General features: G+C 41.4%; 2 protein-coding genes across 2 annotated transcripts; both read left to right on the top strand.

Annotated features, from left to right (window-relative positions):
- The first annotated feature begins 556 nt into the window (after positions 1-556).
- LOC106744098 (facilitated trehalose transporter Tret1-like) lies at positions 557-14669 on the top strand. The gene is made up of 6 exons (XM_014618540.1): positions 557-638; positions 2123-2652; positions 2844-3149; positions 3320-3522; positions 3773-4035; positions 10415-14669. Exons 1-6 carry the CDS (start codon positions 557-559, stop codon positions 10486-10488), a joined length of 1458 nt encoding a protein of 485 aa, XP_014474026.1. The 3' UTR covers positions 10489-14669.
- LOC106744092 (facilitated trehalose transporter Tret1-like) lies at positions 10023-21093 on the top strand. The gene is made up of 6 exons (XM_014618525.1): positions 10023-10278; positions 14677-14860; positions 15159-15330; positions 15468-15740; positions 17296-17604; positions 19026-21093. The coding sequence occupies exons 1-6, from the start codon at positions 10023-10025 to the stop codon at positions 19452-19454; spliced, it is 1623 nt and encodes a 540-aa protein (XP_014474011.1). The 3' UTR covers positions 19455-21093.
- Positions 21094-21303: the final 210 nt, after the last annotated feature.

The raw sequence follows: 21303 nt of genomic DNA, 5'->3' as shown, positions 1-21303 counted from the left end.
TTAATGTTTAATTTTACATGCAAATAAATGTTAACTCACCGCACACTTGTATTTGCAATCCAAGAAGTGGAGACGAGAGCTACGTGTGTCTATGAGACACCTGCATTTACATAACGCCACTTTTTATTTCTGCATTCTGCAGACTTTCCCTTCCACCGGCCGACCGTTCCGGATTTTCGACTTAGACCATGCTCGGCGATTAGCCGATTTATCGTGATTTTTATATTGTTTTTATTTCACTTGCGCGTAAGATAAGCGAGATTATTGATAATGCTGACCATCAGATAATGACGGCCGTCATATACAATGGCACCGGTCGACGGGCTGTTCATTCGGTAACGTGCGAAGCTCCCGCATCTGAGATGCGGCTTACAGCAGCTTCGACGTTGAACGCGGCGAGACAACCCAGTGACCAGGGAGGGTGGTGAATTTACATTGAATTACGGCGCGAGAGTCGCGATTTCGAGGCCGTCACTGGCGAGTGTCGATCTGCCGAGATCTTCGTGGTTCCGTGAAAGCAGTTCTCGAGACCGTCAAACGGATCCTGGGAGCGAGGATGGAGGACACGGGGATGATCACCGAGGTTCCGGTGCACCAGACTGGCAGGAAACTGTGGCAATACCTTGCAACTATTTCCGGTATTTCAACGACTTCCACGTGTATGATGGTGTTCGTCCGCGCGTCTACGTGCGGTCGGCTGCGCGCTTCAGGTGGCTCGCGCAGGATTCGCCCCCTCCCCTCCCGCCCTCCCCGATGATCGGTTCGCCGACAACGAAATTTAACCCTTTCGTCGGCACGCTTGTTGCTTTCACTGCTTTTCAGGAAGGATTCCTGTCCGAAGGAAAAATTTTTTTAAGGGAACTTTTAAATTTTCTATTCAAGATAAAGATATGATTGTTGGAAAGTCTAACAATCATACTTATTAATCGAAACGTTAGTTTCTTTGGAGCGACGAAATTTGTTTGGACGGCAATCAAATTTATCAAATCTGAAGAAATCCTTTTCTCAGTACTTAGTAAAGCTTTGATAAAGCTCAATGAAGCTTTATTAAATAATTCCAATTTCAATCAAGCTTTAATAATAATTTTAGCAATGATAATAACATTAAAGGCTTGCAAAAATTCGCTGGAACTTTAGCCATATTTCTTCTATCAATAATAATAATGGAACAATACATTCTGTTTGATGTGATCGTATTAAGGATGTACTGTCGATATTTTGATCTGCGGAAGAATTTCCCGTCGATATTCGAGGGATGACGATATCCGACTGCGCTCTACAATTTCTCTGTTCTAATTGTTCGTTGAAAGTTATCGAATGCTACCGTTAGGCGATAATTTGTAATTCATCAAACGAGTATAGTTCTATAATGAATAAATATGTGACCGATAAGAGCCTGCACAGGTATCGGACGATTTAGATACCAAGTGCGAGCGATGCCAATTCCGGAAAAGATAAGATAAATGTTACGTGAGGTTTCGCTGAAAACTTAAATTCCTCTAACATTAAGAAAAATAATGCATGCAGATATCAAAAAAGCGATCTCCAAATTTACGAAAGTTTGGCTTTATGTCAAGAGGGGATTCCAGCATAACTTATTTAAAAAGAGACGAACTTCATGATTTTTTTTTAGAAAACTATCGATGATATCAGAATAAAAATTTTTTAGGTAATAAAGAGATATCTCTAGAGTGTCGGAAAAATTATTGCTTTTAATTTTCTTTATTGTTCAGCGTACATAACGTATATAATAACCACTTCCGACGATGTTTCCACGACCATCTAAATAAGAAACATAAACAATTCTTAAAAGTATTAAAGCGACATAGAAATGTCGACGTTCCCTTACGGAAAAGTATTACCGCCAGTGATAAATTACTCGGTAATTTTATTACTCGTACGAATAATAAAATTACCGGGCGACAATAATTTATAGGATTAAACTTGCCGAAATACGTGCTCTCTCAAGATCCCCAAAACCATTTCATCACCGTTATTATTATCTTATCATTACTATTATTTATCCTCAAAGAACCAGCGCGCGCGCTTTTCAAAAAACTTTTCCTCCCAATTAACTGAACTCTCTTTGATTAACTTCCGACTGTTGAAATGCTTGCTTTAGCCTGCACAATGGCCGTCGGCGTCGGCACCGCATTGGCATGGACGTCTCCCGTGTTACCTCGATTGTACAAGGAGGACTCTTGGCTGGTCATCGACCCGGAGCAAGGGTCGTGGGTGGGCTCGATACTGGCGCTGGGGGCGATCGTAGGTGCCATACCGTCCGGTCCGATGGCGGACAAACTTGGCCGTAAGAAAGCACTTCTGCTGCTTTCGGCCCCGTTTCTTCTGTCCTGGGCGATCATCATACTCGCCACCCAGCTGTGGTTGATCATCGCGGCCAGAATCGTGGTGGGCATCGGCGTCGGGGCGACCTGCGTCCTCGTGCCGATCTACGTGTCCGAGATCGCGGAGACGTCGGCGCGTGGCGCCCTCGGCGCCCTTTTCCAGTTCTTCCTCACCGTCGGCATCCTGTTCGGCTTCGTGTTGGGAACCGTCATGAACTACACGGCGTTCGCCATAGTTTGCGCCCTCGTGGAGGTCGGCTTCCTCGCCGCCTTCGTGTGGATGCCGGAATCGCCGGTCTGGTTGGTAGTACGTTGAATCGATCGATTTTAATCGTATACAATTCCCTTTTCTCTCAATGTACGAAAATTACTTAACGTTGCTCAATAGTTTTATTAGTGGTGCGAATGATAAAACTGCTTGTCGTTGCTATGGAATATTGACTGTAATCTTCATTTTATAGCTTATTAAACGCGGACACCTCTCTGAATTTTGTTTAGTATGAAAAGCGAGAATCGGAAGCCAGATTAGCGTTAACGGTTCTCCGAGGTGACGTTTACGATCCATCCGAGGAGCTCGCGGAGATGCGGCGAGCAGCGGAGGAGACGACGTCGAAGAAGTCGAGCATATTCGATCTCGTACGCGTCCCCGCGACCAGAAGAGCCATGCTCGCCACACTAGGCAGCATGTTCTTCCAACAGATGTCTGGCATAAACGCAGTGATCTTCTACACCACCACCATCTTCCAGGAATCTGGAAGCTCGATATCGCCAGATATCGCTTCTATAATCGTTTCGCTTGTTCAGGTGTGTTTAGAGATAGACGTTGATAATTGTCTCTCATTTTGAGACGATAAAATTATTTTGCAAAACATTTTCCCAAAATAAAACTTTCGATATTCAGGCAAATATTCCTCCGTATGGAAGTTAAACCTCAGCTCATGAATGAAGTTTACTCAGTGCGTCACTGTTTGCAGACGGTGATGTCGGTCGTAGCAGCTGTGATTGTGGATCGCGCAGGCAGGAAGCCGCTGTTAATCTTCTCCTCGGGCGTGATGTCAGTTAGTCTCGTAGCTCTCGGTTTGTACTTCAAGATTAAGGTTAACGGCGGGGATGTCAGTACGCTTGGTTGGCTGCCGCTTACATCTCTGGCATTATTCATGATTGCTTTCTCCGTCGGGTACGTCTTTTTAACAGACTCAATTTAATATAAATAACAATGAAAACAGCGAGGTGTGTAAATCAATTCGGTACTTTTGTCACCGAACATCAAGATTTATTTATCAATGAAAGGTGAATGAATTTATTTAGTATATATATATATATTTTTTTTTACATATATTTATGTTATATATTATATTTATATTTTATATTATCGTATGTAACAAATATTATATTTTATAATATATTTGATAATATTTTGCGCATAGGTTGGGCCCGATACCTTGGATGCTGATGGGCGAATTTTTCACCGCAGAGACGAAAGCATTCGCCTCCGGTCTCGCGGTGATGCTGAACTGGTTCCTGGTGTTTCTGGTGACGAAGACCTACCCGGCGTTGAATCACGGGCTAGGTGCGGACGTCACCTTTTGGATGTTCGCCGCGAGCATGGCGATTGCGGTCGCGTTCACGCACTTCTTCATACTCGAGACGAAGGGGAAGTCGTTTCAAGAGATCCAACAGGAATTGCAGGGCGACGCTCGGCTGAAAGCGGCGGTCTGAAGCGAATTCGTGAGCGATTCCTTGCGCCAACACATGCACCGGCAACGTTGATCACGGTGCGGATAATTTAAGACGTTGTTTGTGATGCGAAAAACACGAGCTGAGCGGGGAAAATGGAGGCCTTGCAACGACGAAGCTCGAGAGATGTCGCACGAAAGGGAGCACGAAAGCTTCTGGTGCTTGCTTTGCAAGCATGGCGAGGGGGAGAAGGTTAAATCGGGTTAAACGAGTAAAGCGAGGTCCACAATGAGAATTTAAGGCGTTTAAGCTTTGAGAAATTGGCTAATCGCAGTTAATTATTCTCTTCACATTCGACTGTGATTGGCCAATTTCTTAAGACTCGGAGCTTAAAGCTTCTATTGTAAACCAGGACTAATTTATCGTCTCTTTTAAGCGGCAGATCAGTAGACCATTCTGCTTAAAGGTTTAAAGGCGCTCCTAAGGTCTCAGTAGAATTTTCTCTCGTGTGTTTCCGCAACGTCACGACGCGCATCGACGTTACGTTAATATTCACCGTCACCGCATTTGTCCGTTAAATGATTATTTAACACGTTGAGTGCGACGTCAGTCCCTCGGGACTGACAGTGAACTTTTCGTTCAGGCGACGTCACTCCCTGGGGACTGACACCTGTGGACTTTTCGTTTGAGCGACATCGATGCGTGAAACCGGCATTGTCAAGGGTTAAAAAATTAATGTTATAATTTTAATGGAGTTTATTAAAACATTTTAAGCAAAGGTGTGGATGAGATTTGCACATATTACAATAAGATTGATCGTCTCTTGAAGGTCACCTTCTTGCCGTTCCCCTTCCCATTATCTTCTGTTTATAATTTGTATACTTATGCATTGGCTGCACCATCCCACAGTAAAGTGAAACAAAGTAATCTTCTGTTCATACTCTCTATCCCAAAACCCTCTTGAGCGCTCGGCATCAAGTGCTCGCTCGCTGCCGCCTGAGCAGAAAGGATAGCAAAATCGGCGCCGCGCTCAACGTGTTAAACGTGTTCAATGTTACCTCTCACTTATATTTGCGATCGCGCGATCGCCAAGTTTTCCCTTTTTTCGATCTTAAAGCGTTAGATATGTATTTCTGTATGTAGTTTTAACGCCGCTTAACAATTTATAATAATTAAATATAGTCGTCAAATGCTGATGCAAAGGTCTTAAACGTTTTCGAATCTAATTTTGAATAACACAAACATAAATAATATAAGCACAATATTTTAAGTTAACATAAAAATATGTTAAGAATTCGGCACAAAAGTTTTTCTCAATCACCGATTTTAATATAAATACAAAATGTTTTCTGTCGTGTAGAGATGATGAATGAATAAATTTTACGATATTAATCTTTGCTCCTCGTTTTGAATATTGTATCTTTTATCGTTCGAACTTACCCTTCTCGCAGCCGTGCACAACAAATCACCCAACCTGAACATCCCAGGATGATTAACGCAATGTGATGCGTGTTAGTCGCATTCTTTTCGCAAGTGACGCGATAATGCACGTCATTATCTTACCGCTCTCAGAACACGGCAAACATCGAGAGCGCTATCAGGTTCTCGAGTGATTGGAACCTTTAATACAACTCTAGGTGTTTTACGTTAGCTTGTTATTTTTCTTTCCGCGCAATTGACGTCTTTCCGACACGTGTGTCTTATGCGTGGTGATAATGCGGATCGTAATTGGGGGGGAGGAGGGGGGGCTATCGATGAGCCATTTAGATTGTAATTGCAAACAATTCGTTACGAATCTTTTTCTCATGCTTCCTGCATATAGCATATTTGGATTGAAATTGATTCGCCTGAATTCGCGCGGTTTTCGCTCGCGATGTTTGAACTCCGTGTTGGTAATTAAAATAGTAGGAGCACCGTTGACGGATTTGGATGGAATTTACGACCGTACGGAGGGAGGAAATTTTGATATCATCATTCCACCTGTACCCTCCTTGGAACTCCTGCTCTAACAAGTAGTCTCCATAAAATAAATAGTGATTGTTGTATCTTTTATTGCTCCAAGGTTATCGCGTAGAAAGTACAAAGTTTATCGCGACTTTTCCGGAACTCCACGTGCGAGATTTACGAGATTATGGAGGAATGCGGCATATTTCTTAACACACACACACACACACACACACACACACGTGTGTGTACGTATTTTCGTAGGGAAAATTAAAAATCTCGGCATATATTCGCAAATTACACACGTGTGATCTTTTTCATCAATTCGAAACAAATTTACGAATCCGCGTTGTATATCGTAACAATTCTTATTAGGCTGCCTATAATCGTAAAATAACGTTGTTTTGAAAGTTAACAGACATTCTCTTCGACGGATGAGAAGTCGAATTAGAAAGTTGTTCAGTGTTTTTCACTTAAAATTAAAAATGAATTCGCGAATGTTTTAGAGGTGCGAACGCGCAGCACGGTTTCTCATTTTTCGCGATAAATTCCGTTTTAACAAAAGTTTAACGATACGTTTGATTTCGCAATCATTGACGTTGAAATATAGTTCCTCATGAAATTTTTATTACGCAGTATCGTCGAAACCAGATTCATCGAAGAATAATTAAGAAGATGATACTACGTACAATAATGGGATAATCCAAGAAACACTCTTATTTATAATGCTAATAGATTGAAAATATATATTTTCACAATTATCCAATGAATGATATCGCGATCCTGCACGGAAAAAAAGAATGAGCTCTCACAGTTAAAAACTTTCATAGCTTTCATAACTGAAAACTTGCTCCCATAGGTAAAAATTAGCTGTCCATATAATTCGACTGAAATTTAATTAATTTAATTAATTTTGTTTGTCCTTATACCTCCTACAGCTAAAAATTAGATATAGAAAATGTATCGATTTTTTACACCATGACGAAACGTGAGGAAGACAGTAGTCGATGCAATAAGGCGTTATTTTTTTCTGTATCTAATCAATAACAGGAAAAAGAAGGAAAAGAAAAGGTGAAATTTTTCAGCGAGAGCAACAAGAACTGGAAAAGCGGAAAATTCCAGACGCAGCAAGCGCGACTCACGCAACAAGATAACATTCTTTTAATTATTGGAATTTATGCAATTAGTTGGCGCGTTCATTTTGAGTCTCTACAGTATGCATTGATAGAAAATTAGTTACTTTCGACGTTAAACACTCTTTTTTTTATTTTAATCACAGAAATGTTCGCCTGTTTTTATATATTTTTTTTTCGATTGTGCATCACGAGAGCCTAATACATATTCAATGAAATTTGTCTTGTAAAGAGAACTGGTTTCCTTGGATTCCCAATTTTTTCCCATTTGCATTTGAATGATCTTCTCTTTCTCTTTCTGATGGTCTGATGAATTTTATTGATACGTCTTACGTAACGTGCGACGTACAAACATGTTTTTGTTTTGCGCACGTCAAATTTTTGTTCTTGCAAGGAAACCTCCAAGACAGTCCAGACTAGGAAGGATAATGGCTTCTTCATAGCGTTAATAATTGGACCGATTCGACGACGTATTGTAGCGATTATTCGCCGAAGCGAGAGGTGGCAGGAACTTTAATCATCTTCGATGATAATGATGACGCGTTGAGTCGTCCTCTCCGTCGTCGTAATGAACGTCGGCTGGCAACTTCGCGGTTGGACTCTTCAGAGTTCGAGTCATCAACGAAACTCCGATGATTAACGAGCTGTCGCTCATTAAGATAAACGGGAGGAAGCTTTAATTGGTTTTTTCCAATATGAATCTCTGTCAGGTCTCTTCTTCCTTCAGTCTCTACACGTTTCCAAGATAGGATAAGGAGAGTAGATCTGGAATAAGGATTAGTATTCTTGAATTAAAGGTTTAACATTAGGGCCGAAGTTTGGTCTCGAGTGAAGATCTGTGTTCGTCGGTGAGCCAATAATTTATGAGTAATTTGCGCGTAATCGCCGTTGAATCGCGGCGCCAGAGATAACGAATTGTTTTTATCGTTTATCGGAGGCTACCGGAGGCGAGATAAGGATTACGGATTACGCGCGGTCGGCACCCAACGGCGGCTGGCGGCACGCACATCTAATACTGATAATATATCTCTCTGTTCGTTACGTAACAAAATGATCGGGGGCTTATAATACACAGGTGTCTCTCGGAGAAAAGAGCATTTTGAGCGAGCGAGTAAGTACGAAACCAGTAAGTGGTTCCTCCCTTTTCCCGGGTCGCGCCTCGTACGAACTGCGATGGGACTCGATTAGCGATCAGCGATGATGATCATCGACACGCGAGTTCTTTCCCGTGACGGTCGAAGGTCGGAAAAATCGGACTCCTCGTCAACGGGAAGGGTCGCCGCTTGGGAGTGATAATAATTGTTCCATTCGCGCGACACATTTTGGCCGCGGGAGTGATGACTGATAGCGCGAATGAGAGAGTGTGCGTTTTCTCGATTATTTTTCCAGATTCAGCGGGAATGTCGGATAGCTTCGAATTAACTAGAATTGATGGTTTATATTTAGGTTACAATTGTTGCGTCGTTCGGATTGCAATTCGAGGTGTACTTGGAATTTGTCGAATGAGCGTGTCGACGTGCGTGTCGAGATCGTGATGAAAACAAAAAAGTTCCGCAAGTTGTCCTCTGAGGCAAATGATAAATGTATTTGCGTGTTTGATCAATCCTCGACGTGGGTTCAGAATCAACACGGGTCGATATTTCACCGATAACCGTAACAAAAGTTATTTTGTTTTTCGTCTCGGTCCAATTTAGCAAAGGAGGCAAAGGCAACACTTACAACGTCGCACGTTCGTCATTTACATCGCGCGTTATTTATATTCGTTCTGACACGTTTCTTCCCGACACATTTCGTGCGTTTTTCTCTCGTTGTTTTTGCGATTTTTGTATACGCAAGTGCGCAACGGAATCGCATCGGAAAATGAGGAAACATTCGAGCGTGCGATCTATCATTCACGCGAGCGTGGGCAGTTTTATTTATTTACTGTCGCAGACGTCGAACGTTCATTGTTACTTTTCGGCTCGCTGTGCGAGCATACTCATTTAGTTTCGCGCGATCTTCGCGCCTCGACCACTCGATTCGGATTCGAGAGAGATACGCGTCGACGTCACGCATGTGCGTAATGCGATAATCGGTTACCGGCGGCTCAGCCGGGAGGACCGAGTAAATCTCGTGCGCTGGATTTTATTGATCTCTCCATTCCACGTGAGCGGGGAAGTTGTGATCGGGGAATTACCGCTTCGAATTACCCCGCGTTATCGTGTACCTCAATCGGCGACATTGGTCTTTGTTAAGTTTTACAGCGCAACAGGAACGCGAAATATGCAAAATTGAATTCATTATTAATTGATATAATTTACCCCTACTTTAACCGCGATGATACCTCAAATTTCCGTTTCTAACGTCGAAGTAGGTTGTTTTGAATATTATAATATAAATTTGATGAGCGAAATGTGGAGAGCATGTGCAGTTTTAAGATAGGCGTTAAAGTAAACGTCTGTAGAATTAAAGGTTCAAGAGAGAAGTTTGACATCGCCTAAGTGACTAGTCTACAGTGTAAGCTATCCTTGAAAGTATCAAAGTACCGTTAAAATTCGAGCACTTCCTCTTCTACTACCTCTCGTATAATTCGAAGCTCCCGCCAAAGGGGAAGAACACATCCCTTCTCGGATAGAGGGGTTGTTTTCTACGGTGGTCGTACACAGTGACGCCACGCGACCTTGACACGGTGTTTTGTTTCAGGGTCTAGGACTCACGCAACGTGGGGTCGTTGTGTCTCTCGCTGTAGTGTACCGCTGCGAGAGCTGTGGGATTCCGCGTGTATCAAAGAGCGAGACGGAGGAATCAAGAGAGACGGGAAAGAGAGGGGCAGACAGGCAGACAGAAAAAACCGAGCTGGTGAGAACGGGAACGTGACAGAGAGGGAGAGTGAGAGAGAGAGAGACATTGAGAGACATTGACAGATAGAGAGAGAGATCGGAAAATGACTCCCACTCACTGCGACGAGAAGATAGAGGGGCACTCGTATAAAGACTATGCTTATAGCCCCGTGCCAGTGAGTTCCTCTTCAGCGGTATCTGATGCCGGCACCCCCGGCAAAGAGTCCGTACAGCTGATGAACGTAGCAAGCGGCAAGGAGCTGTGCACGACGATGTCGCACACCGTCGGCACCACATGTTACTCCGAAGACATGGCGGAGAAGGGTTCCAAGCTCGTCCAATTCCTGGCCGCTGCGGCTGGTGAGTCTATATAGCCATTTCTCCCTTCGATGAAGGGCCGAGTCTTTTTTTGCTATTCCTCCGTTTCGGTGGGGAAAATAAAAGTGCAGTAAGTGAAATATTAATTAGATAGATAAATAGATAAATTGATAAAGAGAAAGAGAGGGAGAGGGAAAGAAAGGGGAAAAGGGGGAAGAGGTGCAGTCTCTCTTAGAAATGTTTGTATTTTGAAAATCGAAGGAATTTCCTTGCCAACTCGCGCACATTTCGTGAAATAATTGCCCGACACGCCTGCGGATATTTCATATCGTTCACACAGAAAACGTCGTGTATTAATCCCGTCGAAACTCGAACTTTTGCTTACACTACGTACGTGAATATGAAAATGCTTATTTGTAGAAAATATATTGGCGGGGATTTGCGCTACGGCGAAAAGCACCCTCGGGTTGTACGCTGCTCGATCGATCGACTCCGTCGCTCAGGATTGTTCTCTTATCCTTTCTCGTCTCTCGCTCGGTCTTGCTGTATCCACGAGACTCACGAGTGAAACTTAATCCAAAAGAGAGAGACGATTGTCGAAACATCGCGAAAATTTTCACAGTTGTACCGGCGGTTTTTGATCGTCCGACAAAATCTCTCCTGCCGGAGAATCGCTCTGAGTTCCTTTGAGAAGCGGAATTACACGCTCATTAGGGGACTTGTGCAGTGTTACAATGTTTAATATACGTAGATTGGATGATGGGACAATAGGTCGTGTGTGATTTGCTTTTAAACGATGCACTTATTCCCTTGATACGAATGGCACAATTGAGGGCACCGAGAAGACACGATACGCGTCCCGGCTCTCACCTACGTGCACAGCGTGCGACCGTATCCTACATGACGCGTCCGACGGGATTTCCTCGATGTGATCGTCGGTCCATGATATTTTTCATGAAAATCTACTACGACTCTTACGAAAGATCAATCGATGCGAAATTTGATACGCACCGAGAGAAATTCTTCTATGACTACTCTGGGAAAAATTTCCATCGGGCAAACCGATTGAACGACGTGTCCGATTATTTTGTCATCCGATCAAATGATGAATACCCTTAATCCGTTGAAGTATCCGGTAAAGTTACCGATGCAGTTACCGATGAAACCTAATCGGAAAATCAGTCACCCTTTGTGTATATCCGTTATAATTTTAATCGGATAAAAGGCACAACTTCCAGATCGGATGAAGTGACAAAGTGATGAAAGGGGCCTTATTTCATGCCTTTATATTTATTTATTAGCGGTTAAGGAGCTCCTGAAATATGTATTAGAAACCAAATATCAAAAGATCACTATATGCCATTATGTGCAAGCCTTGATTATTTATCGATCGATAAAAACAGCCAACAAGATGTCCAATGATAATGAGAGAGATAATGAGAAAAATCATGAGAGAGGATCTTTGAATTCCAATTTTTCAATTACGGCTGTTCATAATAAACACAATCGACAAACCAAGTACGTAATACGTAATAACATTACGCGCTCCTCATGCGTGCGAAAATGTTATCGACGATAATAGCAATGTTGAGACAGGCGAGCGCTCATGTAGCACAATTCGCATAACGTATTCGCTTAAATATATTATAATAATACAAAGGCCTGACCACATTTTCCAACGCGCGAGCAATACTGATTATTCGCCTCTCATTTTCACATCGAGCACGCGCACACATACACACACACACATAATTGCACCAGATATATATAACGTTTCATTAAATTACACTCGATTTATCACTGCTTTCTTGCAAAACAATTTTGTTCTTATCTCTCGAAAACGCGAGATATCCTAATTACATTGCCTTTCTGTTGCCTCTCCTCTTAAATTTAAACAATCGTAAACAGAGTCGTAGATACAATCAAAGATTCAGGAAATGGAGAAACGGTCTATTCATATTCATGAATTCGCGAGCAGGAGAGAGAAAGAGAGAGGTATTCGCGCGCGTAAAAAAAAACCCGGAATTATTATTCGGTTCGGTAATTCCCCGATCGACCGAGATTAGTACGAATTCAACGATATACCAGCGCTGGGAGCGTTGTTACGGAAATTACGGGAAGAACGAGAATAGAGGACGAAGGACAAATTACCCGTGTCAAGATGTATCCTTGCCCTCTCGGTACGATTCTTCGCGCGCGCACGCGGACGATAAGAACATCAACAAATGATGCATATTCGTATTAGGCGACCAAATTGAATCTTAAACCAAATTTAATCCTAAACCGACGAGGATCGTAAAATTTCGCTAAAACTTCCCGGTTACCGACGTAACCATCGTCGGTCGCGAGCACAGAACCCGAGATGCGATGATCCGAGCGATGGTTCGTTCTCTCGTTCTCTCCCTCGGAAACAAATCAGCCCGTGTCTTCTTAAACAAGGTCAACACTAGGAGTCCTTCGATTATTCATTAATTGTCACTGGCTAGCTCGGAGGAATCCGATTTCCCGACGAAGATATCGACGTTTGACGTCGCGCTTCCGCCGACGAGCGCAGCGAAAGAACTTCCTTCTCTCCTCCCGAGTCGAGAAATTTCGGTTCTATGCTAAACTTTTCATTCTGCAACATAATCGGAGCTATGATGATAGCAAAATAGATGCACACACACACACACACACACAATTCCAATTCCGGTTATAGGTTAATTAATTCCTCATTAACTATTGCGAATACCGCAAAACGCTATGGCACTCTTTTGTTCACCTCAATCTGTTTCTATGTCTTCACGAGCATTGGCGTTGATAAACTGTGGGATAAACCGTCATTTGTTCGACGGTTATCACGGTTAGAGCCAATCCGCGTGTCTTTTATACACAATACTGTAATTTTCCCGTGATTCATCGCGCCTACACTCTTTCTCTATAGTGGCTTATCAAGATACTTTTTGTTCCTCTTGTCAGCGTCCGATCCTGTACGTATAAATACGTAACTTCATCGGTTCTTTCGTTTCTACCTTCCTCCTCTCTTTATCGCAACAACTTTATGCGATAGATAGAACGAATATATCGAATATAACGATATTCGAATTGTTGTGGCCGTTTTTATTTTCGACGACAATCTGGTTTTTTTCCGGACAATTCGTCATCATCCGCAGCGACGCCCCCTCATCGCATTAACTATCGATTATGTTGTCCTATCGCGCGCGCGTCGCCCTCATTTTTAATCCGTCGTCTCGCAATTTTACCCACGCGTCCTCCTCCCGCGACATCGAAAACGCAATTCAAAGTTACGCAGCGCCCGCTCAATGTTTGTCGACACCGAATGTAGCGTCAAACTCACACGATTTTGCAACTAGTAAATGACGTTAACGATGTTTACAGTCATGCATTGAAAATACGCGCGATAGCATCGAGTCTCTTCTCTTCGTGCGATATTAGTATATTTATGCAATAATATCTCGAAATACGCGTAATCGCACTTCGTCGTTATGTTGTAATAGTAGTTGCAACTGCTAAAACCATCCCGACAATGGCAAGTAAAAATTTCTCGCTTCGCCTGTATATACATATATATTGCGTGCAGGTGATTTAATTCCACTTCACTTCTTATCGCGCTTATTGCCGGCATCGGCTAATTTCGCCATCGGTTATCCATTTATATTTTTGCCGGCGCGATAATCTGCCAGGCGTGATGCGAACGCAGATGAAAAAAGGAGGCAGATCGTCACGTACAGGATGTACAGAAAAAGAACTCAACATGAATTACAATTTCTCGAAACGGCGGATGATAGCCTGAATGAACCGAAGAGTGGAAATTCAACGGATTACTCGGTCGAGTAGACGTTGGGTCGTTGCTACGTACTCGATCGCATTTAAGCGGGCAAAGTGCACCGCTCGTGAGCGCTGGTGAAAAAAAATTTTCCACCACACTCTGCCGATATTCGATATCGACATTTTTACTTCGACGGTCGCGCGAGATTATGCATCGTCTGGTTTAAGAATAATAATCTATTCTTTTCTGTCCCGTTTTTATATGATCGCGTACATAAGTGCCGGCGACTCAAATTAGTAGTATAAAGTCGGAAGGGGACGAGAAAGAGAGAGAAAGAGAGAGGGAGAATTATCACTTATCGGTTTTCGACAGTGGGAAGTTTCCGACATTGATGATTGAGCGTTAATGACTCTTCATGTCAAGTGACTTTCTTCTTCACGCTTAACAAAACGTCTCGCTACTGACGTTTGACAAATGTTTTGATATTTTTCTCTCGGTGTGCGAATGAACGCACCGCGTAAACGTTATTGGTCGTACAAATATTTGGAGGCTTTACGACGCGTTTTTCATCAAAAACCAAAATAAAGTATGCATCCATATCGATGTAACAATTGATGATGATCTTTTGTTTAATACCAAGAATGTATTTCGATATTTCGATATGATTGCAGGTAACATATGTATTATTGCGACTGGAGCTATGTTAGGGTGGACGAGCCCGGTCCTTCCTGTTTTGGAGGAAACCGGGGGACCTTTGGATAAGCCGATCAGTAAAGATGTGAGCTCTTGGATAGGCTCTCTGGTGCCTGCTGGGGCGATTTTTGGCAGCTTCGTCGCGGGTTATCTCGGCGAGAAGTACGCTTCCATTCGCATCTTTGTCGTCGACGTTATCGTCGTTACCCCCTCGAAATTTCGGCTCTACGTTAAACCTTTAATTTTACAACGTAATAGGAAGCTAAGATAGGAAAATAGGTTCAATTTTAATTGTAATATAATTTATCTCCTACCTGCCGTTATCACGCCAGAGATCGATTCTCAGAGTTTATCGAGTAGAGAGAATCGGTCTCTTCGTAATAAAGTGCGTATTAAATATAGATTGAAGTAATGCTGCAATGAAAATTGATTTCTTTCTACCGTCGACTTTATTTCACAGGTGGGGCCGCAAACAAACTTTATTGTTCTCGACGTTACCGTTTCTAATAGGGTGGACACTGGTTGCTTCGGCGACTCATTTCGCGCAGCTATACGTTGCTCGATTAATATTTGGACTTGCTCTGTCCATCCCATTCACGGTTCTTCCTATGTACGTCGGTGAGATCGCCGAGGTAAATTTACACGTACACGGAATTATCACTTACGCAGAACTTTTCTTTATCACAATTTTTGCCTTGAAAAACAATCTCATTAGCCTCTTTCTGCAATTGTTTATTAACAATGACTATAGTATTGCTCATCTTTGTAGACTTCCATTAGAGGTGCGCTGGGTTCCTTCCTTCAGCTCTTCATCACGATTGGTTTGCTGTATTCTTTTGCTATCGGGCCCTTCGTTAGTTACATGGTATTTTGGATCGTTTGTGCCATTTTAAACATAGTCTTCTTCGCTTGCTTCATACTGATGCCGGAGTCTCCGTATTATCTCCTTAGTAAAGGTCGTAAGGACGAGGCGATCGCATCTCTGGCGAAGCTCCGAAGCAAATCTGAAGCAGCTGTTCAGAAAGAAGCCGATGAAATTCAAGTGAGTAAACATACAGCAATTTTTTACGCTCCTAAGGACATTTAGCACCTATTTTAGATTTGATTTATTTTACTTTTGTATTTGATAAAAAATATATTTTGTGAGTAAACAGTTATAAAAAAAAAATAATCCAATTATAAGAAATCAAATAAACGTCTTGTTTAATTTATAAAAAAATTGAAAATCGAAAAAATATCCAAGGTCACAACACCTTATCCTGTAACAAATGACACCGAACAAATCGATGTATTGGTCATGAGTCACCCTTTTCAATGGCACATAACAAAGGCACGTTATAGTAAAATACTTGAATTAGGATGAAAAATAAAGTCAAGTCACGCACTAACAACCGCATCTGAATGCCTTTTGAAAAATCTCACTACACTTGGAAGAATATCTAAAAAATAGAGAATTCGCGGTGGATATTATTAATATATTTACTTCAACTTGAATCTTTTTTTAAATAGGATAAACAATTGCTTTCGTGAAAAACTACAGATTTAAGAAAATATATATTTTTCGTGCATTTAAAAGAAATTTTTTCTCAGTGTAAAAACGTATGTATATTAAAACAAGTAAATATATTATTAATATTCATTGAATAAATATTTTTCATTTTTTAGGTATTTTTTTCTCAATGTATTTACAAGAGAGAGAGAGAGAGAGAGAGAGAGAGAGAGAGAGAGAGAATGGAGAGGGAAGTCAAGTCGAAAATATGAAAATTCGGGAGAACCGGATATATTTTCTTATGAGAAAACTTGTGATTTCTATCACGTTGCAGGCGTTCTTGACTTCCATGAATAAATTACACGACGGGCTTTGAGTGACAAGGTAATCGCTAATTCTATCTACACGGCACGTGCACGGTCGTGGTTAATGCATACTCGAGTATATAATATTGTCCGTCAAGACATATTAAGCAAACGAGGTCGCGGCTAAGGCCGTTCTTTGGTCCTAAACGATAGCGTCATGGCTCGCGAATGACAATCACGGCTAACTCTCTCGGCAAGTGTTGTTACTTCCTGAGTACGGAAGTCTCTCGAGACTATCGAAGATTCATTTTTTTACTTATACACAGCGGATGTCGAGCGAAAAGAAACGATGGTGGTTGATTCAGCGCTCTAAAATATCAAATTACGATCTCCTATAATTACACGTAAGAAGCGCTATTGTATGAATAAAGTTGGCCAACGGCACCGCAATTGGATTAAATCTTCTTGATTCGATAACAATATTATTGGAATCAGCGTCACATAGAGTGTGCCAAGTCCTTAAGACATCGGAACGTCCTCAGGAGATGTGTGCTGTTGAAAACGTCAACTGAACTTCGTGCTGAAATTTTTAGTTTTAAATTTAATTATTTTTAAAATATATCTAATATTGAATATTAGAAATCGGCGGGGAAAAGGGTGGGGAAGTACACGATTTATCTGAAGAAAATAGTATCGTCTACGTCCAGGTTTCCGGATTTATGTCAAATTGTCCGTTCAAGGCGTCCTGTGCACATTTATTAGAATTTCAATTGTCGTTAATAAATAGGTCTCGCTTTTTCCAGGTTATGGTCGAGGAAGCGTTCAGGAATCAAGTCAGCATCTCTGACTTATTCAAGGTGAAGGCTAATCGCAAGGCCTTGATTTACACCTGCGCCTTGGCTTCTTTCCAACAATTAACCGGCATCAATTTCGTGCTATTCTACATGCAAGACATCTTCGACAGCGCCAAGAGTTCCGTTCCGAAGGAAGAGGCGCCGATCATCATAGGCGCGGTGCAAATGTTAGCGTCGGCGGTGACACCTGTAGTTGTCGACAGGCTGGGCAGAAGGATGCTCCTCGTCTTGTCTGGTATTGGGACGACGGTCAGCTTGGTAAGCGGTCTCCCGTTTTTTTTTTTATTGAGTTTCAAGATTATTTTATGAGGAAAAGTTCATATGAGTTCATATGATCTCAAAGACTTTTTTATAGAGATATTTGAGGTTTCAAAAATTTTATAAAAAATTTTTCTTCTGTATTCAGTTTTCCTTAACATCTCGCAAATATCTCCTAAATGTTCCTCAAAATGGAGCAAACTTGAGCAAACACTTTTACATTCACTTAGTAGATACCATTAGCTTGCAATTCATGAAGACAACTTAGCAAAACCTCGTGGAACTTTCTTTGTAACTCTCTGAGTAATTTATCATTTTACTGCATACGTCGTAACTACAGAATAAAATTCTTATACCTTATGTCCACCCGATAATTCTCAATTATTCTGCAAAATTTCTAAAAGAATACGATTCAAGGAAACTAAAGAGAAATACGTTTCATCTATTTTTAACTTCCTCTCATAACCACCAAAACTTTACGCTTGGTTTTCTCATTATTGTGACGATGATTCGCGTTGAATGCCATATGTTTTCATAAATTTGGAACATTCCTACACTAACACTATAATAATTAAAAATTAAAGCCCTGCCGATAACTTTAATTCTTGAGATTTTGTTCCCGTTTGTTAAACGGGGCTTCAGTCCTCCCGTACGCTCCTATCGATCACACACGTCAGATCATTAAACGCATTCCACAGCTGTTCATGGTCGGGCGCGTCTATTTACATTCGTTGTACAACTTAGCTATTTTATAATTATTATTCTAATCTCGCATATCTCGTTATCTCGAGGACACAAACGGTTCAATTAACCGATATTATATGCGGCTCGAAGTAGTCTCCCGCGAGCTCTGTGAGAAATCCTCCGACAGGGAATCGAGCGAAGGTGAGCACACGATTGGAGGTTTCACTATTCTCGGGAGTGTCCGATGCAGGAAACGCAATAAATATATCGTGGGACACACGTTGCGTCTCGCGTGGTAGAGGAAGGTTGAACGCTATATTCATACGTACGCCGGTGTAAGCACATCGATCGGAATGCGACGCGATCGTTGCTCACTATTTCGAATAGTACTTCCAAACATTTATCTTATTTTCTCCATAGAGTACGAATATGCGATAAAACATAGACGTTTTCATCGAAAAAATAAAAATCAACCTGGGCTTTATCGGGCCTAAAATCTGATAGCTTATCTGCCGGCCCTCTTCCAACCTTACAACTTTGATTTGAAACATTTCTTTCGAAAATATATCGTTTTTGAGACATTTTGATGTCTAAGTTAAAATGGGACACCTATGTTATATATTTCCACATAAATCGTAATTCGTAACTCTAGTTAATAATACCGGGGTATATACGACGGAGTATATACTTGACTATTTTACCACCGTCGTTCGATAACTCGTCCGTTTGCTTCGCAGTGTGCCTTGGGTTTGTATTTCTTCCTAAAGGATGTGCAAAACGCGACCGACGTGGTGGAGCAGATATCCTGGTTACCGGTGGTCGCACTTGTCATCTTCATCTCCACTTACAGCGTGGGCTGGGGCCCTCTTCCATGGGCCGTGATGGGCGAAATGTTCCCCTCCAACATTAAAGCCAAGGCATCCGGTGTGACGGTGTCCGTCTGCTGGTTCATTGCCTTTATCATCACAAAATTCGCCAGCAATATCAACTTTTCATTCGGCAGTTACACAACTTACTGGCTATTTGGCGCTTGTTCCCTCGCCAGCATCTTCTTCACGGTGTTCTTACTGCCGGAGACGAAGGGCAAAAGCCTTCAAGAGATACAAAACGAGCTGAACGGCGTGGCTCCAGCCAATCCGGACTCCGAGAGTGGCTCGAAGAAGTGAAGAAATGGTATTTGTAACCGGTCATCCGAATGGACGAGAGCAGTTCCTGACAAGTCTGCGAAAAGAATCAAGAATCGGAGGTCCGGCAACGGGCCTGGCGACTTTACGCGCGCTTATTGTTATACTGCCAAATTCACAGAGACAATAGTGAAAAACGGGAACATCCCTTAACCTTCTGACCACAAAATTTGGGTCGGATGCGATCCCATCCCTCGTTTGTTTTACAGCATGTATGTACGTGCTGTTTCTTTTTTTTTTTAGGAATGCTTCGTGTTATTTGCTTATATTCGCTTCTTTTACCCATTTTATAGGTGGATTATATGAAAAATAAAAAGAAAAGCATCGGATCCGACCCCATCTTCATGTTGAAAATTCACCCTGTGGTTAGAAGGTTAACGATTAATAACATTGAGTCTTCTGTACTGTAAACGGGAGTCACATCATAATATATATTTATAAATGCACTCGTGTCAACGAGTTCACTTTCATCGCATCCAGGAACACCTATCTCTCGTAAGTATCCCTTTGTACAAAGAGACAAAGGGATTCTCGATATACCAGTGATATTCCTTCCAAGATAGTGTTTCCGCATTGAATTTCCGTTTTACCTGTGATCCGAAGACGAACGCGACGTGATAATCATCGTTGGTAATCATAATTAATAAATCTAAGTAATCGTATCGTCTATCATTCTGCGCGGTATCATTATTTTCCAGCTGCAAACGCGGCGCGAGATGAAAAGGGTCAAAGGGTTATTTTCGCGGCAAGTTCCTCGGAATTCGAATGAACGGCAGACTGGTCTTTTTTTCGAACATGTTCGTATGGAGATCATTAATGACTATGCCTGAAAAAATATTGTATTATGCAAACGAATATTTACACGAACGGCTAGTGACGCATCACGTGCATATCATCGAGACTTTCATCATTGTACTGCCAATAAATTGACGAATTTATGTAGTATAGAGAAATGTCCGAGAAATGTTCGTTGCTGTCGTTAATTGCCGACACGATCAAGCCGTCATTGATACTCGATCGCATATAATGAGGCGAGTGACTTTCTGATATTTCGCGTAAACGCAATGCAAATGCCTATGATTTTATGATTGTGCCGATGCAAAATAATATTTAAATACGGTATTATTAGTGTCCTACAGATCCCTCCTTCGATAAGTTATCCTATTTAAATAGTATTTTAATATTACATCTATCTTTAAGTGTACATTTGCTACTCGGATAGATCCAAAAAATTGAAAGTTATTATATTGTTATGTAATTATACCTCGATTCTCGTAATATCATTGAAAATTCCGATGCAATGCACGATTTTTAATGAAAATTTATCCCACCTATTTTTATGCATTTGATTACCTTCATTACTACGAAATATGTTGCAGAATATATATTCTGACATGCAGAACTTATTCTAGGCACAAAAGTTAATCAACGAATAAATCTTATATAAAATAAATTATGTGTTATTACATCGCTCTACGAAAAATCAAATGTTCCTCATTTTGTAAATACTAATATATTTTAATACATAATAAATCTTAATATATACATATCCACAGAGAAAACATATAGTTTTGTAAATAATTGTTACGACAATATAAAATGGAATTATGTTTCAATGGAATGTTTATTCGTTTCGTTTATTATAACCACATAGTGCTATCCCAGTAAGAAACCTTTAATCAATCTTTCGAAACATTGATTTTACGTGGCTTTTATAAACATTTTGATGTAATATTTTACTATCACTCGAATATTTAGCATTTAATTTTCATATAAGTCGCTTCCGATTGTGCTAAAATGGCTGTGTCAGTTTAACAGCTCGTGAATAATT

The sequence above is a fragment of the Dinoponera quadriceps genome, unplaced genomic scaffold (genome assembly GCF_001313825.1).
Source record: "Dinoponera quadriceps isolate SergipeBrazil2010 unplaced genomic scaffold, ASM131382v1 scaffold9, whole genome shotgun sequence".
In the NCBI taxonomy this organism is placed as follows: Eukaryota; Metazoa; Arthropoda; class Insecta; order Hymenoptera; family Formicidae; genus Dinoponera; species Dinoponera quadriceps.
This window is presented reverse-complemented; position numbering and strand designations above follow the sequence as displayed.

Excerpts from the sequence above, each read along its gene's own strand:
- LOC106744098 (XM_014618540.1), top strand. The coding sequence starts at position 557 with ATGGAGGACACGGGGATGATCACCGAGGTTCCGGTGCACCAGACTGGC. Across the intron at positions 3,150-3,319 it reads TAATCGTTTCGCTTGTTCAG|ACGGTGATGTCGGTCGTAGC; the intron begins GTGTGTTTAGAG and ends CACTGTTTGCAG. Across the intron at positions 4,036-10,414 it reads GATCCAACAGGAATTGCAGG|AAAGAGAGGGAGAGGGAAAG; the intron begins GCGACGCTCGGC and ends ATTGATAAAGAG.
- LOC106744092 (XM_014618525.1), top strand. The coding sequence starts at position 10,023 with ATGACTCCCACTCACTGCGACGAGAAGATAGAGGGGCACTCGTATAAA. Across the intron at positions 15,331-15,467 it reads ACGTCGGTGAGATCGCCGAG|ACTTCCATTAGAGGTGCGCT; the intron begins GTAAATTTACAC and ends TCATCTTTGTAG. Across the intron at positions 15,741-17,295 it reads AAGAAGCCGATGAAATTCAA|GTTATGGTCGAGGAAGCGTT; the intron begins GTGAGTAAACAT and ends CGCTTTTTCCAG.